Here is a 12,163-nt window from a genome sequence, read left to right as displayed (position 1 = left end):
CAGGTTGTATCGGAGTACCTCTTCCTTTTAATTTTTGGCAGCACTTGCACTTTATATACAAGTAAATTTACAGGAAAGAATGTTTCCTAACAATTTTCCCTCTAAAATCGATTTTATCTTCGGTTTGGTGCGTATTATTGTCAGTGTGTAAAAGTGGCGTACTACTCGGACAACATCGTTCCCAGCAGCGACCTGGGAGTCCAAGATGCATCCAGACATCCTCCCCATGCTGTTCCCGAACCATTTCAGTGGTGTTTCCATCAATTTCTGACCTTTTCATGTGAACCAGACACCCTCCCCTCTTCAGATCAGGGGGTGCCTGTTTTAATGCTCGGGTTCTCCCATTGAGCACCCGAGCATCCCGAGGTGTTCTACTCAAGCACTTTGGTGCTCGATCAACACTAATGTTGACATAATAAGGGATTTGTACTGAAGTAATGAAAGATCAGCCTTTGTAAAGATGGCCATACGTGAGGTAACTGTCGGTCCAAACAAGATATATCTCCTGATCGACCTATATACTGTACATGTATACTTCACTGCCAAAAATATGCAAACTGTATGGAGACCAAATGATTTCGTTCATCCCCATATAGTTTGTATTGGGCAGTTTAAAACACTGTTTAAACGAGCAGCGATCCCTCTCCCCATTGAGAACACATGCAAGCTTGGCCCAGTCAGGCGCGCATGTTCATGGAGATGTAGAGAAGAAGTTTATGCTTGTTTTCCATTAGGGCAACAAGAACAGCAATTCTCCTAAACAGGTGACACAAGAGGAACAGTTCACATGCCCTCTCCCCCATTACAGAGCAGCAGGGGGATGAAAAGCCGGCTGTAGAGGTATGGAGAACAAACCCAGCAGTGGGGACCAGGTAAGTATAATCGCCACCACAGGTTGGCCACTCTGGGAGGTCTGGTATAGTCTTGGATAACCACTTCAACTTTTAAAATCTAGATAGATTGAAAAAAGGATCCACAGTACCAGACAATAACCCAAATAATATGATACAGTGGTGTAATACCAGGCGAAGTACAATGACTGGAGATGGAAAACATAAAAAGGGTGACCCCACATCATGACCTCACCCTTGTGCACCCTAACTATCCCTAAAGTACACCATCCCAGCATGTTTCCCCAGTTGTTTGAATGGTGGATGTTGTGCTTATCCAGTGATCCTGCTTTTTTGAACGGGACCAAGATCTGAATGATTTTTCCACCATAATTTATCACTTTCCTCTGTAACTCTCAGTCACATTCAGTAGAGAATGTGCAAGGGCTGTCTGTTGTCCCCAGGTGAACAGTCCTAAAGTCCCTTTTACACAGGTCGATGATCAGCCCAATGAACATCCGTTCCCAGTCATTGATCGCAGTTTTTAAGTGATCCCTTATCAGCAGCACATCTTCCTGTGTAAACTGGGGATATGTTACCAACAAACTGATCGTTCATTTAACTCTGGTTCAGCCAATTCATCAGCTCATATAAAAGGTCCATAACAAATCGTCCATCTTTGAGATAAATGTGTTATAACGTGCTTTATCAGTGGGTCATAAAACATTATATTGGAGAAAGTCCTTTCAGAATTTAAAATGAATAAAAATGTATCCATGATATCGTTCAGTGTAGCAAAAATAAGGCAGCATGATCCAAAAAGAGCAAAAAGTCAGGGTGCCAGCATACACGATCGTGATTCAAGATCCCAAAAACATAAGAACAATCAGAGCACTCCAAATAATGATGAAATTAAAAGAGTTATTTATTCGCCCATGTTTACAGCAGCAACGTTTCAGTCCTGTCACAGGACCTTTCTCATCATTCAAAAAATTTGTAGCCAAGTAAAACTAAATTAAACTAAGTTGCCACAGACAACCTAAGCTTACAAATTATACAGAAAGCCGATTTTTTAATTCCATTTCCTGAATGTGATTATGGGGCCGGCCATCTTGCCTGAGCTGTTCTTAACAGCATTTAGAAAATTGCTTTACGGCAGCCACATGGGCCATAAACATAATAGTCTGGCGCTGACCCTATTGACTTGTATGGGAGAGTCTTCTAGGCATGCGCTGTTACCTGTGCAGAGGTCATTGTACAAGGAAAGAATAGATAAGCTTAGACAATCACCTATTGTAAATGGAGGATCCTGTCTTATCTATACACAGAGGTGATATAAATTACAGGCAGGATTAGAATGATAGATCAGCAGATAACTGCAGAAAAGTAATCTGTACAGACAAAGAAGTGGCATCTATTATTAGGCTTAGTAGCCAGTTGAATTTATGTTTTTTTGTTTAAATATAGATATTGACTTGTAAAATTAACAATAAAATCATCAACAATTCTTTAAAAATATGTTTTACAATAGGTCATTTTCTGATGACACATTACTAGTAAGGACCTTCACCGAACAAATGGCTACATGAATGACTGGAACATTTGTGCCGTTCATTTACATTATTGTTGATGTCCCACATGGGAAGATGTGCTGCCGATGAAAGATAATGCCAGCTTGAATAATCTAATCAAGATAAAACAAGTGTTTGCTAGTTTGTTGTCTGATCTGCAGACCCTTTGCTCCAGCCTATGATTGGAAACAAACATTCCTCTCGGCTGACAATCAGTCATTGTTAAAGGCTATTAAAGGGGTTCTCTGGGAATTAAGAAAATGAAAATACTTAAATATTACTTTAGTATAATTTTTTGAACATTGGGGGTCTGATTGGGGGCCTTATTAACATTGGCGGGCTGAGCTGAGGTGTCATTAACATTGGGGGTCTGATTGTGGCTCTTAGCTGAGGTCTGATTAACATTGGGGGTCGGGTTGGGGCTCTAAGCTAAGATTTGATTAACATCGGGGTCTGATTGGGGCTGAGGAGCTGAGGTTTGATGAAAAATATAAACTTTTTTATTTTCCTCCTCTAAAACCTAGGTGTCTCTTATACGGCAAAAAATACAGTATATTCCCAAATACCTTTCATTAGTTGTAATGGCTAGTTTTGTCTATGGCGCAATCATCAGGAGAAACAAAATGGCCGCAGTCCTATTAGTACACAAACAACTGTCCTAATCACACAGGAGGACAAGTTACTTCACAACACTGAGGTAAAGAGCTGCCTCAGCCTCCTCTCTGCTCTGCTTGTCAGGGATTATGATCCTGAATACAGCTGATATGATCTTCATCTGAATTTCTGTAAGAATGGAGATCATGAGGAGACATGAAGTACAGAAAGGATGGACAGGGCAGAATGTGGTAATGGAGACTGCATACAAGTGCTGCTCATTAGCCATACCCCCACCCTCCTCTCTGTACTTCATGTCTCCTCATGAACTGATAAATAAAGCAGAGAGGAGGCTAAGGCAGTTTTTTACCTCAGTGTTCTGAAGTTATTTGTCCTGCTGTGTGATTAGGACAGATTTTGTGTTTAGTAATAGGGTGGCGGCCATTCCCCCCACCCCCCACCCCCTGATGATAGCTTTCTAGACAAAACAAGCCATTTAACTAATGATAGGTATTTAGGACCATATTTATAATATAGTTATATGTAAGTATTTTCATTTTTTTTTTCTTAATTCCTGGAGAACCCCTTTTAGGCTCATCTACATGTTCAGATTTTCAGCATGTTAACAAACACTGAATATAGTACTTCGACTGCCACTCATTAAGTGCCATTTCCATGTGAACATTATCGTTCATTCCCCATACAGTTTGCATTTGTCGGCAGCTCATACCCTGTATTACTGGACCAATGTGCTGCCTACAAGCAATGATTTGTAATCCCACATAAAAGATGCGTTCACCTCATTTGTCAGGTGATCAGGAACATGTTAACACAAGGCAATGATCAGGCAAATGACTGTTCATACAAACATTTGTTCCCGATCATTGACCCACCTTGAACTAATTGAAATCTGTCTCATCTGCCAGAAAACAGATCTGATACATCTAACAATTTTCATGCCAGTGACAATAATTGAAGCATGTAAACCATTTCTGAAAGAGATCCAAAAGAACATTTCACTGGGGAGTCGAAAGAATTTGTTTTAGGATGAGGATCAAGAGAATTGGATCTCTCCTCATAAAATATCTGTTGGTTTGAACGGCTAACTGAGATCAATTTCATCATCTGTAGGGGTGGGTCCTTTCCCACGGCTGATTCTGAGCCATAACGAGCACAGACAGATTTAACACCAGTCAACTGGCACTTGCTTAAAAGATCTTTACACAAACCAATGGAAAATGCACAGGGGATGAACGATCTTTACTGCGATCGTTTGTCACCCATACTTTACACTATGTTGGAAGCACTTCCCCTCTTTACACATTTTCATGCATGTGTAAATGATCAAATGAGCTGAGCAATGAGCATTTTTTTTCTTTTTTGGCTGATTGATGACACATTTTTGCAGGTCAATTTTAAGCAAAGGTCCCTTTACACGGGACAATTTAGCAGGCGATTGTCGGGAAGGAAGCATTTCTTCCTGGCAAGCGCCTGCTCATCAGTGTAGGAAACCGCTGCTATTACATGCGGCAATCTCCTCCACAGTATGGTGAGGAGTGATCGATAATGCCATCTCTCATCCCCATACAGAATCATTGTTTGCCGACAGCCGATCGCTCTTTAGACACCACAATCTGCTGCCGGCATATGATGATTTAGCATTTCGCTTGTTCATGGGCAGCACCTTTACACCACCAGATAATCGCTAATAAGCGTTCCTATGATTATCTAGCCGATTCTCGGCCTGCGTAAAGGGCCCTTTACCTGGTAACATAGTTTGTAAGGCTGAAAAAAAGACATCTGTCCATCCAGTTAAGCCTGTTATCCTGCAAAGTCTATCCAGAGGAAGGCAAAAAAAAAAACATGAGGTAGAAGCCAATTTTCCACATTTTAGGGGGGAAAAATCTAACCCAACTGCAAACAGGCAATCAGAAAGACAATTTTTAGGCAAGAGTGTTCACATGAGTCATTAATTCCCAATAATTGACCTGATCATCTGCCGACATAAAAGGGGCCTAAGACGAGTCTGACGGGGCAGAAATCTGAGTACATGCAGCTTCAGAAAGATGGTTAAGACGTCCAACAGAAATGTGAATTTGTCAGTTGACTGTTGTGGTGTTAAGACAACCCAATGATCACCCGAATGTTCCTACAAGACACTTTTACATGGTCCAATGATTGAGCATATGAGCATTTATCCCCGATCATTGCCACGTATAAATATGGCCAGCAGTCAGCAGACAAGCAAGCAAACGCTAATTTGTTGTTCATTGCATCTTCTATGTGGGCATAAATAACATTTCTGGTTGGCAGCACACCTCATGTAGGCAGGGGATCTGCTGCTGACCATATGCAACCTGCATGGCGACAAACAATCAAACTAATAAAACTATTCTATGTTACCATACTGTATGATAATTGTAAATGAACACTGACTGACATGCTATATGGCCTATCAAAAATCGTTTACGGGCAGATTATCGGCCCATGTAAAAAGGACCATAGATCAACAGGGTCCTTAGACATTAGTCTGGACAAGTGACAAAGTCAGCCAGTTTATATCCAGCAAACAGGCATAGAGATGACTTATCTGAACAAGCGTTAACTACAAAAAGAAGAGTGTCAGCAGACTGATTTGAATGAGGGCGTTTTCTAAAAGCTGCCATGGGTACGAAGATAAATAGGCCAATAAAATGTGTGTTTATTAACCTGTGTGTCTACAGTAACAAACTTGTGTCTAACCAATGGGAACATGTTTCTTTGGGATTAACCGGTCTGCTCATATGCATTACTCGCTAATATCACACTGACAAAAAATAAAATTAAAATAAATTAAATATATATATATATATTGGGCAGCACGGTGGCTCAATGCTTAGCACTGGTGCCTTGCAGCGCTGTGGTCCTAGGTTCGTATCTGACCAAGGAGAACATCTGCATGGAGTTTGTATGTTCTCCCTGTGCTTGTGTGGGTTTCCTCCGGGTACTCTGATTTCCTCCCACACTCCGAAGACATACTGATAGGGAACTTAGATTGTGAGCCCCATTGGGGTCAGTGTGAAGCTAATGTCTGTAAGGCACTATATAAGTGCATAACATAAATATTTAAATGGAGAAATAAAACTTTCATTGTCGGTGTATTTATAGTTAATATGATACATTTACTATAGTTGAGAAATGTGGTTGCGTTCTGCGTAGACATCTCTTTATCAACAATTGCAGGATTTAAGTAAAAGTCTTCAACTGAATATTATATTTAGATGGTGAGTGTTACATTTATTATCCCAGGTCTAGATAAAAGAATTGCGCGTTCGCACAACCACAACCGTTTCATTCGAACTTTGACATTAAGGAAATACAAAGATCACATTAAGGTTTTCAAAGAAAGTAATATGGAATGTGAGGACCACAATCATCTCCTAAAGCCCCCGTGATGAAGTAATGAATGTAGAGTATCTGCAAGGAGCAGTCAGCTAATTATTCTACAATAGACAAAGCATTTTAATATAAAAAATAAATCATATTCTCTTAAAGCTAAATAATTTTGTACTATGTACGTTCACTGATCATGCTGGATCCCTCGGCTGGTATCGTCACCACAAGGCGCCTGCATGTCTGTGACAAGACTTCTATCATTTATGCAGTCTTAAATTCCCAATTACAATGAATACAAAATAACATAATAATAAATCAAAGTAATATTTTCTTCCTATATTGATGCAAAAATGTAAAATAATGAGATATGGGGTTTCTACGTGTTCAGTATTCAGCTTACAATGATACTGTATCAATATTTTTTTTATGTTGTAAAATATCTGCATGGGTTAAATAATTTTCTTATTAAAATCCATTCTTTTTGAGGTTTTCATCTGCTGACTATAATTGTGTAATATTAGACATGGGGAAGGAAAAATGGCAGCATCTCTGGGTGGGCACACTTATCTGTGAGTGCATGTTTGCAAAATATGCCAATGTACCCTTCACTTAATGTGGCTTCAACCGCAGTCTGCTCTGCCTATGCTGAACACAGCTGGCTATAGGGAACCTTAAGTGATGACAGCCCAATTGTGAGCACAAGAGCCTTCTTTCAGCAAGAACATTTACCTCTATGAGAGGACCAGCATTATGCATCTGGTACCAACGAGGTTAAAATTCACCTAAAAAGCCAACTATCTGTCTTGTATGCGAAAATAAAAATGCTATAATTCACACCTATATCAACGTGGTGAAGAGGATTTGTATTGTAATTAGAATTTCAGATCTGAGGTGTTACAAGTGAAGCGATAGGTTTACAGGATGTCCACAGGTTTGTGGACATTATGACTAAACCCTACATAACAGTCAATGTGAAGGGATCTATCACTGCTAACCTAATCCTCCCTATATTGAAGCCATTTGGAAATAGACTTCCCACCGTTGGTTGACTTGCACAGACAAAGACGTCTATCGGTGGCACAAATATATAGTATAACAATAATGAAGCAATTTGTATATTGGTCATAAACTGTTGGACCAATATACAGTCAACTGGAGGAGCCACTAGCCTGTATAACTGTATACTATCTGTATAGCTCTTTATGACACTCTCCACTGCCTACGACATATAAAAATGTTAGGATCTAGAACAAAACAATTTTAATGGGTCGCTATTTGCATGTCAATTGCATTTTCAATATATAGGCCTCAAGATATAACATTTTGAATAGGGGATTAATTAGCTCTTGTTAGGCCAATTCTTCTAAGACGTGTGATGTCAATAACACAATGAAAGACTAATTAATCCTAGAGTTCATGACATATGTTTGGCTCATTGAAACTTCACAGGAGGCCACGGGACTCCTGTGTACTTTCTCCTCTGTCTGGACATGGCCTTATGGTGCCTGACTGGTGTCTTTTTTTGTGCCATCAAGGAGAGGGAGGGGTTATTCCGTCATGCATAAAAAGTGAAAGCCATCTACTCAATCACCACTTGCCTTGCTCTAATTAGCTATATATATATATATATATATATATATATATAATCTCCACACAGCCTGATCTCATGGGGAGCTCCCAGGAATGCGTCAAATTAAACCAAATTCAAAGGGCTGGGGCAGGGCTATAGTGTTACAGGGGTTAATCTTAGATTAGATAGGCTAGGAAAAGTTTACATACAGGCAAAAGAAAGCAGACACAGAACATGAAGAGATAAGAGAGTCTCCAGTCATCTGTGTGTTGCCCTTTCAGTTGCTGGGAAACAATTAGTTTAAATGACAAGTGTCCTGAATATGCAATGCAGCAATTACAGGCTGTTACATAAACTTATGACACCACATGAGTTCAATTTCCTAAGTCTGTCCCACTCCAGTAACATCATTGGCCCCTGACATGGCTGCACACAGGATTTTCTGTGCACATATGTAAGGTCTGTGTCTTCACCCAGTAGGAAAACTGTATGGCTAAGAAGTCCAAGTACCAGGACTATACCTACAGGATGGTATGGCCCACACACAACAAGGAGATCTCAGGCTCAATTTCTGAAAATGACAAACAACTATTTTGTTTTACATTAATAAAAGAATTGGAAGAACATTGATGATGATTTTCAACGTGAATCAAAATTTGGTCTTCGATGCGTTAAACATATATGGTTCGGAAAAAGAAATCCGTGGTCATATCGATAAATGATAGACATAAACATGGGCAGTCTGCTGAATAAATGAGAGGTTGGATCATTTGTCTCCCATTTGCTGTGATTTTTTTAAAGTCTGGCTATTATAAATTTATAACTATTACTAAAGTGAGAAAAATAGAAAAAAGTTTTAAAAAAATCTAGGCATCATAATGAAATTTATTAGTTGTAGAATACAATTCAAAAATTCTACGAAGACCATGGAGATTAGGAACATTTGTATTAAAATGGTATAATGGGAAGATCTACACTTCCAACATTTCTACCCCAGGTCAAATTAACCCCTTCCCCTGGAACTGCTGTCTGCCCATCACATTAGAGACAGTGGCCTGTGGTCAGCCACTGCTCATTTACACAGCTATGGCAAACTGTTGCTTCCTGTTTTCTCTTCAACTATTATACACACATTAGCTGTCGCACATTTTCACCATTGGATTAAAATGGCTGCACACTGCAATCTTTTAAAATGATGTTGAAATAGACATCACTGGATAATAGAGAGCAATTCATCACAACAATGTGCCAAATATGTAACAACACTTAACAGGGCCAAATGCCAAGCTGTATGATTGACAATGCTATACTTTCTATTGATACCACATGTTTAGAGATCACCTCAACAGCATAAGTCCAACATTCTTATGGCAATAACTGTCTAGACCTGTCAACATTTTATAAAAAGGGATGGGAAGGGATGTTGTATAGATGCTTTATTAGTTTTCATATGCCATTAAAATGCATCATCATCACTTCTCACATTGTGAATGGAGGTAACACATGCTAAGGCCAAAGAGGAACCTAGTTCAAAGAAGGTCATTGAGAAAACAAAGAGTGAGAACACAAAATTATTTTTTCTAGAAATGCCAATCCTGAAGATTTTGGAAAAACTAATGAATGAGTAGATTATAAAATGTACTGCAAGAGCCCTTCAAATCATTGTGTCCCCTTTGGAACTATACTAGACTTCTTGTGAAGACTGTGTGGTTTTAATAAAAATCTGGCAAATCACATGCAGAAAAAAGGGTGCTTGGTCTTCAGGTAGATGATCTTCAGCAAGCAGACTCTGAAAAGTCTTGGGAACATGTATTACCTAGCTATAGGGATATGATAGACTTTTTCTGAGCACATGTGTTAGTAAACCCTATTTCTGGCCAGCAGTGGGAACTTGGTGGGTTAGACCCTGGATTTACTTCATTCTCTTACCGCAATTATATTGTGACTACTGATATGTGTTTAGAATGACAACTGTCATCAACTTGATTCTGGACATAACTTTGTAATGTGTATGTTAACTGTTTGGCCATAAGGTTTCCTAAACAATACATAATCAATGTATTAATTCATTATACATAGAAAGCTGGCACCAACCACACCAGTATATAAAATTCTATATCTAACACATAAAGACCATACCCACACTGGAGACCTAACACAGTGGTCTAGAACTATCCTCTTTACTATTAATTAGTACTAGGTACATGTAGTTGTAAGCACTTGTGGACTTTGGATTTTCCAAGAAAATGCCTGCTAACATGAGCAGCCCTCCCCATGAGCCCCCAGGTGTCTCCCAGGACTATGACTTGTAATTACCTCATGGCTGTTGCTGCTAGGAGTGATCTCAGTCTCATTCACCAGAGAAGACTTGATGTCTGCCAGGTCTCCTTCCTCCTCAGGGTGGCTGATCTCGGCATAGATCTTCTCCTTCTGAGGATCTCCTTCATCCTTGAATGGGATCATCTCATCAGTGGCACATAACTCAGGGTCTCCACCACCATTGCCTCCCCCTGCTCCAGAGAGCTGAGGCATGGCTGTGACAGGAGAGGACACCACTACTGTGCCCAGAGGATCGGAAATCACACAAGAAAATGCCCAATCTCCCCCAACCTGATCAGACCCAGCAAATCCCTGTATCCAGGCTGTAGAGGTCCAGCTCCTGAGAAGTTTCTCCTTACTCCCTGCTTCTCCAGGCTTCACCTTGCGCTCTGCGATCCTGAGGACAAGCTTCTGGTGTCACTATCCAAACTTTCTTCTCCTTTGTAAGCCTCACATGGAAGGCGGCAGAGAGCAGACAAAAGTTTGTTGTGACTGTGAGTAAGATTGCGGTGACTCAGGGCTGAGTAGACCAGGAGGATGTCTGAGAAGTAACTTCCAACCACCAGCGCAGGACTGATCCCTCTTTGTTGCTCTCTGGGGGTCAGTATGGACCTCCAGTGTCTGCCACCCCACAATCCCCAGGTTACTCCATCACGTTGTCCCGTAGACCCTGGTAGATGTCCTGCTCTAGCTCTGGGTGGGATTGTGTTCTCCCTGTGTGTTTGTGTAATGTAACTTTAACATCCCCCTCCTCCTGTGCCCCCCTCCCTCCCCCTCTCACCCGCTCCCTCTCTGTCTGCTGGAGGGGAGGAGGAGGCGGTGGAAGGAGATGAAAGAGAAGCCGCTCTCTGATTGACAGCCTGCTGATAGAGGAGGGAAGCAGACACACACCAGCTCAGCAAATGAAGGGGCAGGAGGGGACAAGATCACACCAGGGAGGGGGAGGCAGAACAACACTGTCCAAAATGAAATCCTCCTAATAACTGCAATTAAGGGAAACACAGGAGAAAGATCTAATAAGTGGGGCAGGTGTACATGTCCTGTGTGGACCATGCAGGACCCCCAGCTGCCAAATATCAGTTCTCAACCAGAAGCCTCATCATTATACCACATACAACCATATATAAATAAATACCATTATATATATATATATATATATATATATATATATACACACACACAAACACATAATCATGCATTTCTATATTTCATTTTATATTATATATATATATATATATCTCACATTTCTATCTTGCATCTCTATGAATTACATTATATATATAGGCTATAAACATGTATTTCTAGATTCCATTTGTATATATATTATATATATATATATACATATATATATATATATATACATATATATATATATATATATTAAAACAATAAACACATTTCTATATATTACATCACTATAAATATATATATATTCAATAATCATGTACTTCTATATTCCATTTCGTTATATTACATCACTATATATATATATATATATATCTATATATATATATTTATATATGAATATATATATGCAATAAACACATTTCTATACATTATGTCACTATATATATATATATATATATATATATATATATATATACAATAAACGTATTTCTAGAGTCCATTTCGAGGCATTACATCATTTTATATATATTGCATCCCTATATATAATATATATATAAGCAATAAACCCGAATTTCTAGTCATTTCGAGGTTTTCCAGCACCACACATTACAATGGCAGACTCTCGGGCAGGCAGCAGGGAGCTGTCTAATACTCGGATGCTGGGTGACTCTAAGCTGAGATCAAACAGAAATAAGACCCTCTAGATCCCTCTGGAATAATGCTGGGCACAGAGAAGCCTGCTGCTCGGTCTCTGGGCTCCTCCAGGAGAATGTCTT

General features: G+C 39.7%; 1 protein-coding gene across 2 annotated transcripts in view; it reads right to left on the bottom strand.

The window, feature by feature from the left end:
- The window catches only part of LEF1 (lymphoid enhancer binding factor 1), a 116,815-nt gene extending 105,864 nt beyond the window's left edge, over positions 1-10,951 (bottom strand). For both annotated transcript variants that reach the window (XM_044269839.1, XM_044269921.1), the window contains exon 1: positions 10,257-10,951. In XM_044269839.1, the coding sequence (XP_044125774.1) occupies positions 10,257-10,472 (216 nt within the window). In that variant the 5' untranslated portion in view covers positions 10,473-10,951. The remainder of the gene's footprint in view (positions 1-10,256) is intronic.
- Positions 10,952-12,163: the final 1,212 nt, after the last annotated feature.

The sequence above is a fragment of the Bufo gargarizans genome, chromosome 1 (assembly GCF_014858855.1).
Source record: "Bufo gargarizans isolate SCDJY-AF-19 chromosome 1, ASM1485885v1, whole genome shotgun sequence".
Lineage (NCBI taxonomy): Eukaryota > Metazoa > Chordata > Amphibia > Anura > Bufonidae > Bufo > Bufo gargarizans.
Note: the sequence above shows the minus strand (reverse complement) of the source record. Positions and strands in the feature narration are given on the sequence as shown.